The sequence below is a fragment of the Macrobrachium rosenbergii genome, chromosome 56, assembly GCF_040412425.1.
Source record: "Macrobrachium rosenbergii isolate ZJJX-2024 chromosome 56, ASM4041242v1, whole genome shotgun sequence".
Taxonomy (NCBI): domain Eukaryota; kingdom Metazoa; phylum Arthropoda; class Malacostraca; order Decapoda; family Palaemonidae; genus Macrobrachium; species Macrobrachium rosenbergii.
In genome coordinates this window covers 25,453,539-25,474,145 of record NC_089796.1, presented here as the reverse complement: position 1 = coordinate 25,474,145, position 20,607 = coordinate 25,453,539, and the positions used below count along the sequence as shown (strand labels likewise).

The 20,607-nt window shown below is 40.8% G+C and overlaps 1 protein-coding gene across 9 annotated transcripts in view; it reads left to right on the top strand.

Annotated features, from left to right (window-relative positions):
- The window catches only part of LOC136836060 (activin receptor type-2A-like), a 282,286-nt gene that overhangs the window by 163,716 nt on the left and 97,963 nt on the right, over positions 1 to 20,607 (top strand). For all 9 annotated transcript variants that reach the window (XM_067099957.1, XM_067099961.1, XM_067099966.1 and 6 more), the window contains one exon: positions 19,665 to 19,857. In XM_067099957.1, coding sequence (XP_066956058.1) covers positions 19,665 to 19,857 — 193 coding nt within the window. The remainder of the gene's footprint in view (positions 1 to 19,664; positions 19,858 to 20,607) is intronic.

The window sequence follows — 20,607 nt, the reverse complement described above, 5'->3', positions numbered from 1 at the left end:
ACCCACTGCCTCAGCTATGATGTCTTTTGGACTCCTGAAAAAGGACCTCAGGCCTTCCAAGATTCTCACTCTTTTAGCATTGGCAGTCATATGGATTTTTGTTCCAGTTAATTTTAACAATGAATTCATCTCTTTTTAATGTATTTAGCTATCCAGGAATGTGAAGTGATGAATGCGCCAGCATCCCTGGCCTCTCTGAAGGTTATAGCCCAGTTTCGGTCAATCCATCTGATTTCCTCCGAATCGTTAGCCATGGCTGTATTTAACTTTGTCACTCAGTCTGAAAGTACAAGAAATGTAAAATGAAAAATAGTTTAATAGAAACTTGAAATAATGTACTTGGAGATAGGCTATAGCAGAAAACTTCATAACTTTCCATTTGCTCTGTGGAGGTGGGGTGCTCTAATTTCAAAACACCCAGTAGATGTGAGGACACACCAACTATGAACATTTCCAAAGAAGCCCTAAAAGCCCTTCTCAAAACATGTACTAGGAAGGCCCCCTGTACCACCCACAGAGGACATCTTTACTGCCAGATTGATGGCATGGCAATGGGATCCCCTCTAGGGGTACTATTTGCCAATCTCTACAAGAGCGTCAAAGAGGAAAGGGTCTTCAGTAAGGTTCCCTGCCCTCCTCAATATTACAGGTACATAGATGACACCTTTGTGAGAGTGGATAGCAAAGAAGACTTAGAAACATTAAGGACAACTTTTGAAGAATGTCCTGTCCTCCGTTTCACGTGTGAATGTAGTGTTGACAGCGCCCTTCCCTTCCTGGACATTTGAGTACAGCAGACCCCAACAGGTTATATCACCATCGGATACAAAAAACCTGCGAACCCATGTCTATGCTTTAATGGGTTCAGTGATTGCCCAGACAGGTATAAAAAGTCTGTGGTTGATGCCTTCATCCATCATGACCTCTCACACTGCTCTATGTGGAAAGGAACTATGGAGGAGATTGAAAAATCAACACAACAAACCTGAGTCTCCTGCAGGGCCTGAAGGTGGGAGCATGGAAGAGACAATCAACCTTCATGTCTTTTTATCTATGGGACTTGACCTACAGATTTTTGGACTTTTTCACCCTGGGCCCAAAAGTAGAAGCCCAGATGATATAACAGTAGCAAACCCCCAAGGGAAGGTTCCACCAACAGAAGATTGGAGGTATAGTCTGCCATCCTCTCCCCCAGGAAAGTGGTTAGTACAAGTAGGGCCCAGTCTGGTTTTTGGTTAGTGAACTGAGCCATAGGAAGTAGATTCAGAGGCACTGAAAAGTGTGGCACTGGCAACCAGGGCATGCCCAACTTCCACTAGAGATAGATTGGCTTTCTACCTATTGGTGAGGCTCCATCTAAGAAAGTGTAGGTTTGTATTCCTGTCCTGTAGGAACAAATATCAAATTTAAACAAGTAATTTGTATTATTCTTAGGATATAAACCTATGCTTTCATAGGGAAGTTTTACTTTACTCTGCCACCCCTTGTGGTTCTGATCTCGCCCAATCTTGGAGTTGAGGAGTACCACAAACAATCTGATTCACAAAATGGGAGAGCTGACCTAGCTCAGGTAACAGTAACTCGGGTCTGTTGATGGGTTTTTGTTTTTCATTTTCATTTAAGTCTGTAGACAGCCACGGCACTTGTGCTGCGTACTCTCCATCTGTGGAAGTGTAGGTTTGTGTCTAGAAAAATACAAACTTCTTTTAGAAATTTGGTATTTTTATTTAAGTGATTACTTAGCTCTAAGAGTTTCTAACTCAACAGCAGCTTCAATTTTGAAATTCACAGTAGTGATAGTCTTGTTTATGTAGGTGACTAACCCTGCCTACTTTTGGGGTGAAAGGGAGAAACAACTAAGCCAAGAGCTTCACTTTTGTTTCTGCCAGTTTAATCTGTGAAAGTGTAGGTTTGTGTCTAGAAAAATACAAACTACTTATAGAAATTTGGTATTTTTATTTAAGTGATTACTTAGCTCTAAGAGTTTCTAACTCAACAGCAGCTTCAATTTTGAAATTCACAGTAGTGATAGTCTTGTTTATGTAGGTGACTAACCCTGCCTACTTTTGGGGTGAAAGGGAGAAAGAACTAAGCCAAGAGCTTCACTTTTGTTTCTGCCAGTTTAACGGCAGCACAGTGTTAAGAAGCAGCTTGATTTTGGGCTTGAAATTCTTTCTTTTTGGTGATGTATTTTCAGCTCGGTAGCCTTCAGATCTCTATTGCTTGAGTGATTTATATAGCACTTGAACAGATTTTGACTGTTGTTCTCATAGGAGATTGACTTAATTTTTTTACTCTGTTAGCTAGTAATTATGTCAGATTCTAGCGCATCGAGTATTAGGTAATGTAGCAGAGGTTGCAATACTCGCTTGACCAAGGCATGTTACGATTCACACACCCTGTGTACAACATGCAGAGGACAAATTTGTTCAATTGGCTTGACTTGTGAGGAATGCTGTGAATGTGACAAAAGAAAAAAAGACTAACTTCTCACCTATCAAAGTTAGAAAGGGATCGTAAGAGAAAAGCAGCTGCTAGAGCTGAGGTTAAATTAGCTATTGTAGACGTGACTCAGGAACCTAGTAAGGTTAATATTCCTTTTCTCCCTTCTCCTGCTAGAGTAATTCTGCCTACTTCCAGCCCTCCTCCTGCACCACCGATCTCCGCTCCTGGTTCCCTCGTTCCCGACCCGGATTGCTACCCAATCTCAAATCAAAATTCTATAAGAAGTTTGATTTTCTTGCTAACACAGTGGCACAGTTGGGTGATTCAATGCATGTTCTAGTGATGTGTTTGTGGAGGAGGTGCTGCCTGTCCCATTGACGCTCCTAGGCAAAGGTCACTGCCATACTCCCCCAGCCCCAGGAGGAGGCATACTGGAGGCCCAAAGAGGTCGGTGGGGTCTTACCACGAGTAGTGGCCCCCACAGTCGCACCTGTGTCATCCCGGGTGTCGACCAAAGGCAGCCGTTGGAAAGGTGTACCTAGTGTACAGAACCTCTTGTCCAGTTTGGAAGATTCTAGCCCTCTCACAGGCACCAGTGGAGATTCTCAGAAAAATCCAGTCCTTTGAAAATGCACACGCCTCCCAGGAACTAGTCCCCTCAGTCTTACAGCAAGGGGTTCAGGGAATGATCTGTTAGTCTGCAGCAGTCGTGCAGTAAATGTGACAGTCCCGAACATTTTTTTCAACCAGTAGCTACCAGACCATCATCTGTGTCCAGCAAGAGGACTAGTTCTTCAGCCAATCGGGAAACTTCTTGTGATAGCTCACATTCATCTTTGGAGCGCCCTTCTAGGATCGAGGATGCCTCTTTGGCTGCAGAGCGCTCAGTAGCAACTGAGCGCCCAGTAGCGACCAAGTGTTCACTAATAGCTGAGCGCCCAGAAGATAAGAAGCGCCCAGTAGTGCATCCACATCGCTTGTCACCTGAGAACCTTTTGGCGCCAACTCGCTCTCCTTCGGTCTAGTGCCCGGATTGTTTGACGCCCACTCTTGTTTTGCAGACCTCCTCATCAAAACACCAGTTTTCTTCACCTGCTCATTCGATTACTGCTTCGTCTACTCCAAGTTTGGACCCTTCCTTGGCACCAGTATTCTGAAGAAGTTGACTTCTTCCTCAGTAGCGCTTGAAGGTCCCTCATTGTCCGTAGTCTCATCGGAGGAGGAAGATTTAGGACAGGGCTCCACCCCATCGGCTTATGCTGCCTTACTGAATTATTTACTGGATAGTTTCCAGATTTCTTTGCTCCGGCAGCCCCTTCTTCTCCGGCTTCCTCATTTATGATGAGTGACTTACCTGGGGATTCGTTGAGACTTCCCAAAGTGGTTTTATCTTCTTCATCTAAGAAGGCTATGGGAGAAGTGGATCTCTGGCTCCCTGAGAGAAGATACCAGGGCAAGGCATGCTTTAGTATTCCGCCTTCCCGCCTTTCGACCAGAAGATGTAGGTCAAATGCAACCGGAGAGGCTCCCCTCCCTGGGAGTGGCTGCCTCCTCCCAGGGCGACTTCTTTGGTCTTGTTGATTTGGCCTGTAGGTCTGCTTTTGCTTCAGCGAAGACCATGTTCTTTGCGTTGGAGATTGATCATTTGCTCAAGAACATGTTCAAGGTGTTTGAGGTGTTTAATTTTCTTGATTGGTCCATAGGGGCCTTGGCAAAGAAGATCAGAGATTTGGATCTGCCTCAGGATATTGCTGCTGACTGGAGGAGTGTTCTCTCCTGTGCCAATAAAGCAATTCAAGATGGTAAGATGGTTCTTTGGAGATTTCCTCCCTTTATGCCATGGGGATTTTGAAGCAACAGTAGAAGTGGCTTCTCACCTTCATAAGTCTACAAGACCTTCTCTCGCAATTTACAAGGCGTCCAAGAGAGTGGAATCCCCCCCCCCCCTTCAAGTCGTCATCTCTTCAGCCCCAACCCTTTCGAGGAGGCAGACAGAGATCACAGTCAAGACTGCAAGCTTCTGTACGTTTCACCCCTCCACCAAACCTACAACCTGCAAGTGAGTCTTCAGTTCTTCATGACCCCATAGGAGCCAGACTCCAATTTTTGGGGGGAAGTTGGAGAATGGAAGGAACAGATTAGTGGGTGATAGAAGTATTAAGGGAAGGGTATTCTATCCCCTTCAAAGAGAAACCTCCCTTATCCAGCTCTCCCGTCAAATTGAGAGTGTACTCCATAGGATCAACGAAGCATTTAGCCCTCTTGGAAGAAGTGTTGTCTCTCCTCAAGAAGAAGGCGATAGAAGTGGTGGAGAATATTGAGTAAAAGGGTTTTTACAACAGGCTTTTTGTAGTACCAAAAGCCAGGGGAGGATGGAGACTGGTACTCAGTGTGAGCACACTGAACTTTTCCCTAGCAAAAACGAAGTTTCAAATGGAAACAGTCCAGTCTGCCCTATCATCCATTCGTCGAGGGGACTGGATGGTATCTCTCGATATGAGATATGCTTGCTTCCACATTCCCATCCAGCAAGACTCAAGGAAGTACCCGAGATTCATTGATGGAAATCAAGTTTTTCAGTTTCGAGTGCTATGTTTCGGCCTGTCAACAGCACCACAGGTGTGAGGCGGTTAGTTGCAGGGGAGGGTATTCACCATTTTTCTCAGTTTTGAGTTTTGTATAGCATTGTATTGTCCAATCCTCCTAGTTTCTGAAAACACATCACAAACCCTTCCCTAACATCAGAGAAAATATTATCACAAAATGATGCATGAATTAAGTAACATTGGGCGTAAATTTTTTTTTTTTTTTTTTTTTTTAAATTCACCATAAATCAAAATATTGTGCTAGAGACTTCCCGATTGTTGAAAAATGAAGCAAATTGATTGAATATTACTAGACTGTAAGTGTTTTAGCTTACAATTGCAGTTTTCGACCATTTAGGGTCGAGTTAAAAGTTGACCGAAAGTCGAATTTTTCTATTTATCGTGATTTATATGGAAATATTTCAAAACTGATAAAAGCTACAACCCTGAGTTATTTTTTGTTGTATTGTTCATGAAATTGCACACATTTCCATATATAAAACTTTACATAACGACTAATTTAAAGCGGTGCAAATATTACAACAACGAGACGAAAGAATTTCTGAGATGTTCGGCCGAGTTACTGCGCAGACGTAAGGAAAATGTTTTTTTTTTTAAATTCACCATAAATCGAAATACTGTGCTAGAGACTTCCAGTTTGTTGCAAAATGAAGGTACATGATTGAATATTACTAGAATGTAAGAGTTTTAGCTTATAATTGCGTTTTTTGACCATTTTGGTCGAGTTAAAGTTGACCGAAGGTTGAAATTTTGGCAGTTATCATGATTTATGTGAAAATATTTCAAAACTGATAAAAGCTACAACCATGAGCTATTTTCTGTTGTATTCTACGTGAAATTGCGCACATTTTCATATATAAATGTTTATGTAACGACTAATGTAAAACGATGCAAACAGTACGACAACATGACGAAAGAATTTGAGATGTTCGCCGAGTTACCGCAACGAGACGTGAGGGAAAAATTTTTTTTTTTTTTTTTTTTTTTTTTTTTCCTTAGAAATTCACCATAAATCGAAATACTGTGCTAGAGACTTCCAGTTTGTTGCAAAATGAAGGTACATGATTGAATATTACTAGAATGTAAGAGTTTTAGCTTATAATTGCATTTTTACCATTTGGTCGAAATTAAAGTTGACCGAAGGTTGAAATTTTGGCAGTTATCGTGATTTATATGAAAATATTTCAAAACTGGTAAAAGCTACAACCATGAGTTATTTTCTGTTGTATTCTACATGAAATTGCGCATATTTCCATATATAAAACTTTATGTAACGACTAATATAAAACAGTGCAAACATTACGACAACGTGAAAAGAATTTCTGGCGCGGACGTAAGAAAAAGTTTTTCAAAAATTCACCATAAATCGAAATATTGTGCTAGAGACTTCCAATTGGTTGCAAAATGAAGGTAAATGATTGAATATTACTAGATCGTAAGAATTTTAGCTTAAAATTGTGTTTTTTGACCATTTCGGTAGAGTCAAAATTGACTGAAGGTTGAAATTTTGGCAGTTATCGTGGTTTATATGAAAATATTTCCAAACTGATAAAAGCTACAACCATGGGTTGTATTTTGCTGTATTGTACATGAAATTGCACACATTTTCATATATAAAACTTTATGTAACGGCTAATATAGAACAGTGCAAAAATTACGACAAAATGACGAAAAGAATTTATGAAATTTTTCGCTGAGTTACCGCCGTGCGTAAGAAAAAGTTTTTTCAAAAATTCACCATAAAACAAAATATTGTGCTAGAGACTTCCAATTTGTTGCAAAATGAAGGTACATGATTGAATATTACTAGAATGTAAGAGTTTTAGCTTACTATTGCGTTTTTTCGACCATTTCGGTCGAATCAAACAGTTGACCGAAGGTTGAAGTTTTTGTGTAGTCGATGTCTGCGGCGTCCACTTGGCACCCAACAGATAATTTTAGTCAACGTATGATATGTCCAATAGGCGTTTAAGGGTTAATCAGTAAAAAAAAAAATACCAAAGAATTTAATTACCTGTTTAAGTAAAAATACCAGAGAATGTTCACCTGCTATTGGTTGGTTGTTGAGAGCTGAAAGTCAGCTCAGTGGTCTGGTTAAACTACTATAATAATAATAATGGTATTAATAATAATAATGGTTGTTTAAAACAAAAAATACCAGAGAATTTTCACCAATGTTGGTTGTTTGTTTAAAACATAAAAATAACAGAGTATGTTCACCTGCTGTTGGTTGGTTGTTTGTTTAAAAGGAATAATATTACTTAACAAGCATAGTACAAAATCGACATGATGCCACAGATGGTTAGGCTTATAGTTAGTTAGAGCTGGGAAGTGATGCAGAGCGTCGGTTTCACAACGCACAAGATGTCTGAATCAGACATGTTGTTTTTCAGCTGTATTCAGCAGTCTGAAGAGCTGCAGACCCCTTTTTTGGTAGCTAGCTGAACAGAGCATCTTTGCTAGTAGAGAGAGATTAATATTTTATCTCAGGGTCTAACAGCTGAAGTTACTTGAAAAAGATACAATAGTGTGGGTGGACCCAGAACTGCTTTTTGGGGAGAGAGGGAGGCAGTGAAAAAACAATACTATTGCATGATTGTGTTAGATAACAGGCGTTATGAAAGCAACACACAGTGCCCTCTTGTCAGTGAAGCTTAGTGTGCATACGGAAGAATGGCAGCAGCTGATCGATTCCCAAGGTCATTGACCTTTAGCTCAGGCTCTTTGGGTACATTCATGGCTGTGTGTATTATTGTTCTGCATGTCATTGAGTGCAAAATAGTGTTAAAATGTTTATAATAATGCTAGGTAGAAAAATAAAATTCGAAACTTTAAAACAATTTTATTTTGATTTTTCGGTAGCAACTTATTTTTTTGCACCACTGCAAATTGCATATAATTGCATAATAGTGTTCGAAACGAATGTGTAATGATACATTTTAGAAATATAACTAAATTTAAAGTGATTTTAAGCTGTAAAAATAAACACAGAAATCTTTTTGTGCATGCACAAAAATGATGAAAAATTTGTGTATTAGATACACACAATTCGTATAAAACACTTTTATAGGAAATGGACATCAATTAAAGTATTTTTTAACCTAGTAAGTGCATTTAAAAATGCAGCTATTTTTGACAGTATTCAAAATGCAAATATATTAGAAAATTTGGATTTCTTTGTACTTAAAGTAGAAGAGATGAACTAATTTTTAAGACCAACCCAAGTTTTCTAGCTCTTTTCATTCAAAAGTTATCACGTGTTGAATATTGCCCAACTTAAATGCGTTTTTCTCCATTTTTTAATTTTGGTGCTTACCTTCCTCTGCAACGAACCGCCTCGGGTGTTCACCCGAGTTCTTGCCCCATTAGCCAATTGGCTCCACTTCCTGGGAGTGAACATTTCCCTATACTTGGACAATTGGTCATTACGTTTGCCCACGAGAGAGAGGTGCATGGAGGACCTTCAAAGGACACTGCTTTTGACTCGGGATCTAGGTTTGCTGTTGAACCTTCAAAAACCCCCCAACTGACTCTTCCTCAACAGATTCGATGTTTGGGGATGAAGATAGACTCTCAGAATTTTCAGGCTTCTCCCTCCCCCAAAAGCATAGAAGCTTGCCTCATGAAAGTCAACCTTTTCTTTTCCTTACAGAAGTGTTCAGCCACCCAATGGATGAGTCTCCTGGGCACTCTATCGTCGATCGGACAGTTTGTGGGGTTGGGAAGGCTGCTTATGAGGCCTCTACAGTTCTTTTTAAGAGTCAGTTGGGATAGGAAAATAAACCAGGACTTATGCATTTTCCCAATAACGCAAGAGATTAAGGAGGACCTGCGTTGTTGGAACTCTGCAAGCAGACTTTCGGAGGGAAAGTCACTTTTGGTAGTGAACCCGACCTAGACTACTTCTCCGACACATCGGACCTTGGTTGGGGAGTTCTCTTGGAGGGAAGAGAAGTTTCGGGAGTTTGGTCCCAACAGGAGAAGGATCTGCATATAAACATCAGGGAACTGAAAGCCATCCATTTGGGACTGCAACATTTTGCAAGGGAAGTATGCGACAAAGTAATTATGGTGCATGAAGACAACAGGACAGCCTTAGCTTATATAAGACTCCAAGGGGGGAACTCACTCATTCTCCCTTTGCAAGACTGCCAGGAGTCTCCTTCTTTGGGCAGAGCAGAACCGAACCCAGCTGTTAACACAGTTCATTCAAGGGAAGTGCAACGTATTGGCAGACGAACTCAGTCGTCGCAAGCAAATTCTCCCGACAGAGTGGACCCTGGACCGTTGAGTATGCTCCGACCGGATTTGTTCGCGACACCAAAAAACCGCTGTCCTCCCCTGTTCTGCCTACCGTTTCCGGACCCACGAGCCTTGGCGACAGATGCGATGATGCAGAATTGGTCAGGACTGGATGTGTATGCCTTCCCTCCGTTTAGGATGGTGAGGGAGGTTCTGAAGAGGCTCCAGTTGCATCAAAGCACCAGGATGACATTGATAGCTCCCTTCTGGATGAGGAAAGAGTGGTTCCCAGAGCTTCTCACACTGCTAGTAGACTTCCCACGCCTTCTTCCAGCAATCCCAAGTCTACTCAGAAAACCCCATTACAGGAAATTTTATCAGGATTCATCCACTCTTCCCTTGACAGGGTTTCGACTATCCACAGACTTGTGAGCGAAAGGCTTTTCAAGAGCTGTGGCAGAAGCTATTTCTAAATGTAGACAACATTCTACTAACAAAGTCTAACAGGCAAGTTGGCAGTATTTAGACTTTGGTGTAAGAAGAATAACATCTCTTCTTCTAAAACCACAATAACTCAAGCGGTGGACATTCTTCTTTACTTGAGATCCACCAGGGGCCTTTGTTCGTCTACGATAAAAGGATATAGAGCTATGCTTAGCTCAGTCTGTAGGTAGAGGTTCAGACATTTCTTCCAACCAGGATATCTCGGATCTTAAGTCTTTCAACACGTCAAAGGTTGACAAGGAGGAGGTATGCCCTTGGTCATTAGATGTTGTCCTCAAGTGGCTGTCTGACTCAAGGTTCGAACCATGAGTTCATCATCGTTGAAGGGTCTGACTAAGGAGACTGTTTTCCTGGTTGCGCTAGCCACTGCAAGAAGAATGAGTGAACTGCATGCAGTAGACAGAAGGATTATTCCGGGAGCTAGCAAGGAGTTATAACACATCTCGAGTACAAAAGGTTTGAATGTCATAATCGTTAGTATATCCCTAGGAGGCACCAGTATGCGATTCTTAAGTTCTGAATTTGGTGCGTTATATAGGGGGCGCTTCTTGAACGCCCCCCAAAATGAGCTTTGAATCACATTCTGGAGTACAATGACCAGACTGGTGTCAAAAGTTACGGTTTGGAAGCCTGATTACAAATGAAGTGTTCTTAAATACCAAATTTGGTGCAAAATCCATTTAAGAATGGCCTAAGATGGCGCTATTGTGAAGTTTATATCACATGTTGAGTACATGGCTCAAACTTGGTAGTATTATCCACTAGAACCTACAGATCAAGAATTGATAATTCTTAAGTGATGAATTTGGTGCAAACCTTGTTTAAGAACGCCCCTAAAGGCGACGCTTCAGTATGACTAATCTATGTCACGTCTTAAGTACATGAATGAAACTTGGTGGACCGTGGAACCATACTTTGGACCTTACTGATCAAGAAAAGGTAGTTCTTAAATGATATTTTGTGCAAAACTCATTTATTAAATTGACAATATATTCCGTCCCTACATTAAAACATCAAAACTAATCAGATATGAAGTATTACAAAATTTAAACAGTATTAGAAAATTTAGTCTCCAGCATATCTTCGTGAAAGATATCTTCTGCTGGGCATAGCTAACTAATGGTTGTGGATAATATACATAAAATAAGTTCTGCAAAGTACGTATGTCATAATTTGTGCTGATCTGGTGATGAGTACTGTGTGTATGTAGCCGAATGAATATTTTCTGATCCTTCTTAGTTCGAGTCTAGTCATCCTCATCAGAACCATTCTCTTCATCAGATGATGCAACCTGCATATCAGCTTCTGCCTCTTCCTCTATTTCTTCAAGTTCGATTCTTCCGGGACAAGACTTTCTGGGAGCTGCTCTTCATAGAACCAAATGGGTTTGTACTCACCATCTAGTAATTGCCAGCCATTTTCTTCTGTTGGGTGCTGGTCGAGATCTTGTTTATCTGCAGCCGCCCACATCTTTGCAACGAATGATGCTTGCTTTATGTGAGCATTGACCTCATCCTCACATGGTGCAAGCCCACTGGCATCAATGCCAATCAAGTTGGAAAGCAAATTCTTTCCTCTCTTCGGTCCATAGGTCTTCATGAACTTCTGAAACCTGAGGTCACCAAGGCTTGTAGATTTTTTTGCACCATAGATTTCTGCAGTGAATCGGAAGAGGGTTGCTTTGGTTGCATTAGAAACAAGTGCAGGCCATGTCATATCTGTGAAAGCATGCTGGTAGTCAGGTGTTTTTTCAAGCAGCTTGAATGGTCGTACTTTGCCTTTTCTTACAAAGGATGAGGTGTAATCTGATCCAGTAAAGGCGTGAAAAGCAGGCAATGCAGTGCAAAGCCCTGGTCCAAGTTCATGATGAATTGCAGTCAGATTTATGAACCGGCGGTTGTTATTTGCTGCAGTTCCAACATCCATCCAAAGTTTGCCCTGGAACTTGTTGCAATGGCACAGGAGTATCACAGCTATATCTGTGTTGGATGCTCTGACTACAATGTTGCTGTTGGCATTGTCATTGAAGAGTGAATGAAGGCAGATTTTTGTGTCAGCCTCCTCATGGTTGTTGTGTAAATCCTGAACAGTTGTTCGTTGTATCATTCTGTCCTGAACTTTGAAGTGGTAGCACTCACCTGGAACATCTAAAATTACTTCATGTTGACCAAGAATGTCTATTTAGCAGGGATGCTGCCATTCACTGGCGAGAAACTCTGATAGCTGTTTTTTGAATGACCTAGACTAGAGAGCATCATTAAGGTCTCTTGGAACTCGTCTCTGCTCAGGCCCAGTGATGACAAAAGTTCTGCCGTCAGCTTTTCTCCTATCTCTTTCAGAGTCCTTTATGGATGGCTTTGGATAGTCATCAAAGATAATGTGGACAGACTTGGCTTGGCTTTGAAGGCACTGAAGAAGAATGCTCCTTGCAAGTCCCCCATAGGTTTGGGGCAGGTTTCCTGGTATGCTGTGCAGAAGGAATTGTCCATCTATAATGTACGAATTTATGGTTGTTGGTTTACCATGATCTTTCACTTCGGTCTTCAGAATCCCAAACAATGCACTCTTATTTGTCTTCGCCATAACTTCATCTGGACTCGCCATAGACAGTGGTACTGGGTGAGTGGATATTGCAGAACATGTTTCATATCAAGCTTCCTCTTGGTTGCTAGAACAAGGAGTCGACCCATCAGATTACGTGTACCTATGAGGGCTGCCACTACATTGTTTCTTGCCCGGCGATTCTTTGCACATCCATCTTCAAATGTTATGAGTTTTTCTCTCTTGATTGGTCTTTCGAAGTTCATGGGGTTTTTCACGCATGATTCAATGAATTGCGGATGTCTTTCTTTCCCTTTGGTAGGTACTCCAAGTAAGCTTTTCCTGACATCTTCATTGGCACCCTTTCCAGTGCTGATGTTGTACAATGTTTCTGGAGCAAGATTTTGCTGGAAAGGATTATTGGTGTTGCAAATCTGTTGGATAATCTTCTGAAGGTCTTCATTATCCCTTTCAATTCTTCTTGGGCGTACTTCAGTGGTAATATCCTCTTTTGTAATCAGCCCAGTCATCTCTTGAAGACGTGTAATAAAGGAGGCTCATGTAGCTTTGGTTATCATCCATCTGAGTCTGACTGTAGTCATTGGTGAAGCTGGTAATGCCTGTCAGCCGAGATGCAGCATCTGCATTGATCGTCTGCTCCAGGGTCAGGTCAACTGGAATCCTACTGAAATCATGATCCATTCTCCTCACACTGAAACAACCACTATTCAGGATAGCTCTCAGCCCAGGATGGGTGATATCAACATTCATCAAGTCCAGTTGGTACTTGGTCAGCCACCGTGCATAGTTGATCTGGGCAGTGGCGAAGAAGAGATCAATAATTGGCGTCAGGGTACTGATGAATAAACCAAGGTCATTGGTTCGGATTGCTCGTTCCAGCCTGTGAAAGATTTTGATGTATCGAACGTACATCATCCAAAACTGTGCAGTGACCCCATGGACTCCTGAAAGGGTTGCTTGTGTGTACTCCTCATATTGCCTGACGCAGGTCCTGAAGAGTTCTGTTCCGATCACTAGATTGAGGTCTTGCTCTGATCCTTGGTTTGAACAGGTTGGCACCTGGGACATCAGGTTGTGCATCTCTTCTTCAAAATCACATGTATGCAGAAATGCCTTGAAGTGCAGTACTTCAAATGCGAGTGCAAGCAGAGGGTGGATTCTCTTGCATCTATTGAAGTGTTTTCCTGATATCAGGCCATTCAAGGAGCCAGTAGCAATGACCTCAGTTTCTGTCAAAACAGCTGTGCCCCTGATTCCGCAATCAATTTTCCAACGGCCTTGAAGAATGCCATCTCAATGTGGAAGGCACCCATCATGATGACATCATCAAACCTTGGAGATTCAGTAGCTTGAATTTGCATGGCTGGTTTTGCAGCATTTAGGTCGTATGTCACAACTCCATAATCTTGATTACACTCTTCAGCACACTTCTGTGTTGTAAGCAGGGTCTGGCACACAACTGACAAGCTTGCGATTGGTTCTGTCAGGTTCGGCATGTAGCGGATTTCTTGCTTAGGAAGTTTATCCTTGTAAAACGAAGGAATTGAAGCCAATCCACATTGGAATAGCATCAGCATCAAGCGCATGGCTCATCATCCAAGCATTGTCAAGATCTCGGGCCCTTTCTCTACTTCCATCTTCGGGAAAGATGAATACACCTGTATTCGCATAGTTAAATTTTGTCATCTTTGGGACTCCAAAATAGGGTTCTATGGAGGTGTCAGATACAGTGAGAGACCTCTTCTTTTTTTCCTTGGTCCTTTTCGCACATGTTGTGGCTTTTCCCATGCCCTCTTCACTTGCAGCCTCTTTGCTTTGCACAGGACCTGAAACTTGATTCTTATCTGGTATGTTCTGGTACAGTATTCCCATAGTGTCGTGGAGAGTGGCACTCCCAGACAGAGTCTGTGTCATCTCATCAAAATTGTCGTATGCTAGTCCCATTGGCAGACCAGGTAAGGTATCCTCAGGACAAGCTTTTTCCCTATCCTTTAGAGCCTCAGCAGTTGCAGTTTCAAGTTCCTCCAGGCAGCTGTAGTTAACACAGTGACCAAACCTGTTCATGACCTGCACCAACTTCTTGCTGCCTGTGATGGATTTCAGGGCCATTCCAAGGGTTATATGCTTTGCTGGTTTTACTCTCCCTCTTTGCACTATGAAGAGAGCATCCTGGCTGGAAGAATCAATCCGACACTCTACTTTCTTTCCGCAGTCTCCCTCTATTCTACCGGTGTACAGCACACGAAAAAATGACTTCACAGCTGGTGGTCTTGTGGTATCTCCATCTTTCACATCGTTGAGTGTTGGATTCTCTGGGAGATCATCCCTGGGTGCATTTAACAGTTGTTTGCAAAGTAGAAGTGCTGCTTTGTTGAGCAGTCTTTCCTCGGACTGTGAGTAATCAAAGGTTACACGCACAGAATCATCAGCAATTTCAGTATTGTAGAGAATACTACCCTGTTTCCTACCAGCTGGACACTGCAATTTAACTTTTGACCCAAACTTATCTGTCAAGTTTCTTGACAGACTAAACTTTTGTATAGGTGTCTCATCAGCAATGACACAGTAATCTACATAACGATCATATAGAGAGGTCAGCAATTCTGCACATTTCTCACCAATAACAACTTTCTCAACATATGGATATTTCTGATGGAAACTGATATTTTCTGCTCAGAGTCATCAGTCTTTGTAGAAAATCTATTTGCTCGGAGAAGGTAGGCGCTCTTGCATGAATGATGATATTTTGCATTCTTTGATATGAGGTCACCACCAATGACTTTTGATAGGACCTGTTGGTCCTGAAGAATCTTAGCAGCTTCTAGAATTCGGTCTGTCACGTTTAATACTACATTATCTCCTAGATACTCAAAAGTCCCATCTTTCCTCTTCTTCCTTTCTAAATTGCAGAACACACAAAAAGCGGGCAATAGATGTGCAGATGTTGAAGATTTAGCATTGTCATCCACCGTTGTGGTCGGAGTTGAAGAGCGGAGGTGTGGTGAATTCCTTTCATCAGCATCAGATTTCTCAGCTTCTGTAACGGATGAAATGGACTGTATGGCAGTGAAACTTTTATAGCATGACGCATGATAGCCATCAGTCTGTGCAGGATGCTCTGGTAAACCGACTACCACATCAAAGTACACGGATGTGGCAAAATTGGGTTTCTGATGTCTGTATGTAGCTGCAGACTTCACAACAAGCCAGTTTTTCTCATTAAACAGCAGAATATCAGTTCGAGCTTTCTTTGAGAGCTTCTCGTTCCCTTTGTGGAGAATACACACTCTGACCTGGGAGACATTACTACTGGAGGGCGTAGGCTCCATTTACAGTCTGAAATAAAATGAGGGTTGCTAAGAATTATTCCAGAAATAAGTATTACAACATTATTCAATAAAGTTGATTTGGGCATTGGAGGAACCTTTTTTTCAATTTAATGAATATACTGCTCCATGATTCATAAACCACCTGATTACGAGCAAAGCGAAGTTTATATGTAAGTCGCTGTTTCACTTTCGACCCGGCCCAGCCCGGCCGGACACGACCATACGCTCTTCTAACGCTAATATCTCCGGATCTACTGGACCAATCTTAACCAAATTAGCACCATTCGATAGGTCAATTCAATCAATTTGATATTGTCTACTTTCATCTCTCATAGAGAGTGGAGTTAATGGGTAACTTAGAAAAAGTAGAGGTGTGTCGAAAATGTGATTTCTCAAAAAACTACTCAACTGAAATTTATGAAACTTATTATTTGTAATGAGGATCAAATACTGACAAACATACGCTTATCAAACATGAAGTAAACTTGCCCATGCGCAATATCAAAACACCAACTTTTTTATTATTTAATTTATGGGGCTCCAATTTTTCACTATATAAAACCAGTAACAAGTATAACAAAAACCGTTGTCAAATTTGCAACTCTCATGCGCATACGCTTACTACAAGACAGAACATTTTCAACAGTTTTCTGCAATTTCCACCAACTTCCATTTGTCTCAGCGAAATCGGACACATACCAAAAAAACGCAGAATGAAATTCTCTATCTAACGGTGTATAGCATCACCATTCCGTTCACTGAAATTTTTGAGCTAGAGGACTTAGAAAATATTCTCTCTCTCTCTCTCTCTCTCTCTCTCTCTCTCTCTCTCTCTCTCTCTCTCTCTCTCTCTCTCTCTCTCTCTCTCTCTCTCAGCTTCGCTCGTTTATCGCCTATAATTTTCTTAGAGAATGTTGCTGAATTATATTGCTGTGGTTTAATTTAGAATCACCATTAGCCACAGCTGGGCATTAAGTACTTTTGCTGTACTTAAGTAATAAGTATTGATTAAAACTTAAGTACTAAATACATTTAAAAAAGTACTTAAGTACTAAGTACAAGGAGATGTACTTAAGTACATTTTTAAGTATGTATTTCAAAATAAATAACACTGTCCAACAATTTTTAAGCTTAAAATATCCTAGGCTAACAGTAGTTGACTTTTAGTAATTTGGATTTTACAAATGTATACATACTAGGCTAACAGTAGTTGACTTTTAGTAATTTGGATTTTACAAATATATACAACTATATTTAGATTTACAAAAGAAATATACAGTTTTAACTACTTATTTTACAATTTAACATGATAAAATGTTTCAAGAAGTTTTAAAATTAACTTAACACGTTCCCTAAATATTGGGTCACGGGTGACCCAAATAATAAAGTCTAAATAAAGTCTGCCATAAATATCATAATTCATGTGTAATAACGCATGTAAATTTACTTAATAATGTTGCGTTTATATAAACCTCAGTTGATGTTGATAAACACCTCAGGAAATCGTGCTACCCTCGTGAAGTCGTGCTGCATACTGATCAACTTATCAAGTGTCGCAAATTGCGCAGTGCTTAACAGACTTGTCGCAAACGCGTTTGGACTTGCTCATTTCACGGCGAACACACGCTCATGCGAGACGCTAGGAAGAATACACGTTGTAACAAGTTTGGTTGTGATGATCTTTCTTGTAATAGTACTATTATTTGGGTTGATTAACAAGTTATTGGGTGTTTGTGCTGTTTTTACTCTGACTTAGATAAAAAAATCAGGATTTTCCCTCCTTTCTGGAAATTTATCAGGATTTCAGGACCACAGTGAAAAAATCAGGAGAAATCCTGATAAATCAGGACATCTGGCAACACTGGACTGAAGGCATCTTGACTCGTCTTCTCCAGCATGCCGGGCAGCGGGGGGGTGGTATAGCTGTTACTCCCGAAGTTAATTTTCAGTATAAATGTATATAATATAGTACAAATACACATACATTATTCACTATATTTTATATACGTACATATTACTGACTAATTGATGTTGGGTTTCTATTGTGAGTACCTACTCTTATCTAATTATACTTAACATGGAATGTCATACGAAGCGCTGCCTTTAGGCCGTTCTTAAACAAGGTTTGCACCAAATTCATCACTTAAGAATTATCAATTCTGGATCTGTAGGTTCTAGTGGATAATACTACCAAGTTTGAGCCGTGTACTCAACATGTGATATAAACTTCACAATAGCGCCATCTTAGGCCATTCTTAAATGGGTTTTGCACCAAATTTGGTATTTAAGAACACTTCATTTGTAATCAGGCTTCCAAACCGTAACTTTTGACACCAGTCTGGTCAATGTACTCCAGAATGTGATTCAAAGCTCATTTTGGGGGGCGTTCAAGAAGCGCCCCCTATATAACGCACCAAATTCAGAACTTAAGAATTGCCATACTGGTGCCTCCTAGGGATATACTAACGATTATGACATTCAAACCTTTTGTACTCGAGATGTGTTATAACTCCTTGCTAGCTCCCGGACTAGATAGGTTGTTCTCAAGGTGACATGGTCTGTTCCCTTATCCTTGGCTTCTTGGCAAAAAACTAGAATCCTTCACAGCCTTGGCCTCGCTCCTTTGCTATTAAAGGTTTATTGAACATCCTGGGTCCAGAGGAAAAGGAGAGAAGTCTGTCCCCAGTAGGAGCACTTAAATATTACATCAAGAGGACAGAGAAGATTAGAGGCCCAGCAAGGAATCTTTGATGCTCGGTTAAGAACCTGTCCAGACCTGTCTAAAAATGCTTTATCTTTTTTCGTTAGACCTGATCCTCGAAGCGCACACTTAAATAGAAGAGAACATTCTGCTTGGGCTTAAGGTTAGAGCGCATGACGTGAGAGCAGTGGCTACATCAGTTGTTTTTAAGCATAATCTCTCTCTCACTTCAATCTTACAGACTACATTCTGGAAATGTAGGTCTGTTTTTGCTATGCATTATTTGCGAGACTTGGAGACAAGGTACAAAGATTGCAGTACACATGTACCGTTGTCTGTGGCTGGCATAGTGTTCAGGAAGGGAACATAGGAAGCAACACTTCCTACTATTTTCTTCGCCTTGACTAGGTGTTGAGTTCATGGGGAGCCTGGAGGGTACAAGGTACCTAGAATGCCCACAAGTTTTTTCTGTATGGGGTGGTGGTATTTGTTTATATTTGTGCTTTTTTATGTGTGGTATAGGTGACTATTTGTCAGGGTTTTTTTTTTTTTTTTATTGTACTGTGCCCTGGGCAGGGGCATTTTATTGTTGACTTTGTTAATGATCGGAGATTCCTTCGTTGCAAAGTTTGCTTCATACTTTGTTAGCGATCGGAGACCTCCCCCGCTACGAAGTCACTCACTTCAGTAAAGGCGACCCTGGCTATACCTCCACACCGCTACTCGGTTGAGATGAGCAACCAGAGGCAGTATTGACCTGCACAGCTCTCTCACCAGGTAAGAAAAATGAAAAGCCTATTTATTTTGTTCTCATTTCATTATCATTATTAATGTTAGAGTACAAGATGTCCGTGAATCCCGTCTCCTTCAATGTGGATTCAGCTAAGTAATTACTGGGCAAGTTACTTAGTTAAAAATGACATTTTTGTAATGAAATAAAAGTTTTATATATACTTACCCAGTAATTATGAATGGACCTTAGAGCATAAACAAAAGTGAAGTTCTTGGCTTAGTTGTTTCTTCCTTTCATCCCAAAAGTGGGTGGGGTTAGTCACATACATAAACAAAAGACTATCGCTACCACGAATTTCAAAATTTAAGCTGACTTCAAGTTAGAAACTCTTAGAGCTAAGTAAATTACTGGGTTAGTATATATAAAACTTTATTTTATTATAAATATGCCATTTTTTACACAATTTCCTTTTAAGAGTTGTATGGGCAAATTCAGCTGGATTTTTTCCATAACAGTAATGATATTGGTATTCGTATTTTCAGGTGGATGTGACATTTAAGGGCTGTTGGATCAGTGGCCACAGCTGCACTGAAGAGTGTATCAGCAGGCAGACAGTGAGTAGCTTGCAAGGGGATAAAAATCATATATTTTGTTGCTGTAGCGGCAACTATTGCAATCGTAATTTCTCTTGGATCCCAGCTGAGGAAGTTCCAGTTGTGTCCACTACCACTCCAAGTAAGTGAAGAGATTTTAAATGGTATAAAACACGAATCGTTGTTCCAGGACTTTCTAGTAGTGGAAAATAAATTTTTTTTAAGGGTTATGAGAGAAAGTTTTTCCACCTTTTTTGTTAAGTTGATAGAGGGGTAGAAATGTAGCTTGCAAAGAGGCCATTTGTTTAAATGCCTCATGTTCCCTTGGGAAGTATTGCTGGTCAAGCACGTAAAATTTGGTTTAGATTTCACATTCTATTCATTGTGACATTACATTGATTATACAGTAATCCCACAGTTATCCAGGTCACCATTATCTGGAACTCAACATTGTCCGACACACTTGGACTAAGGCTCCAAAAATATATGATATATATAAATTTTTGAAAAAATGAAAAAAAAACTGCTCTCCAATGGTTGGCAGTGCTGCGTAGGCTCAGAAAATGTTGGTAAAACTCCTTATACTCATAACCAGACTGAGAAAGAGTTTTAGGTGGTGAAGGAGCCCAGGAGAAGTTTTCAAAAAGGGGGGGGGGTTCAGATGGCTGGTTGCCATGGTAGAGGAGGGGTAGTAAGCTGTGTAGAGGAACTCACTCAGAGAAGGGGTTGTTTTGAAAGGTGGGTTGAGCTGCGGAGCAGTTTTCCTGGCTGGGAGGGGCAGGGATGCAGTGTTGGATGGATGAAGACTGCTAGGTAGATGTCTGACTTGCTAGAGCTTTTGTTTCCTTTGTGTACGTTTATGATAATTTGTATTTTATTAAAGGATATATGC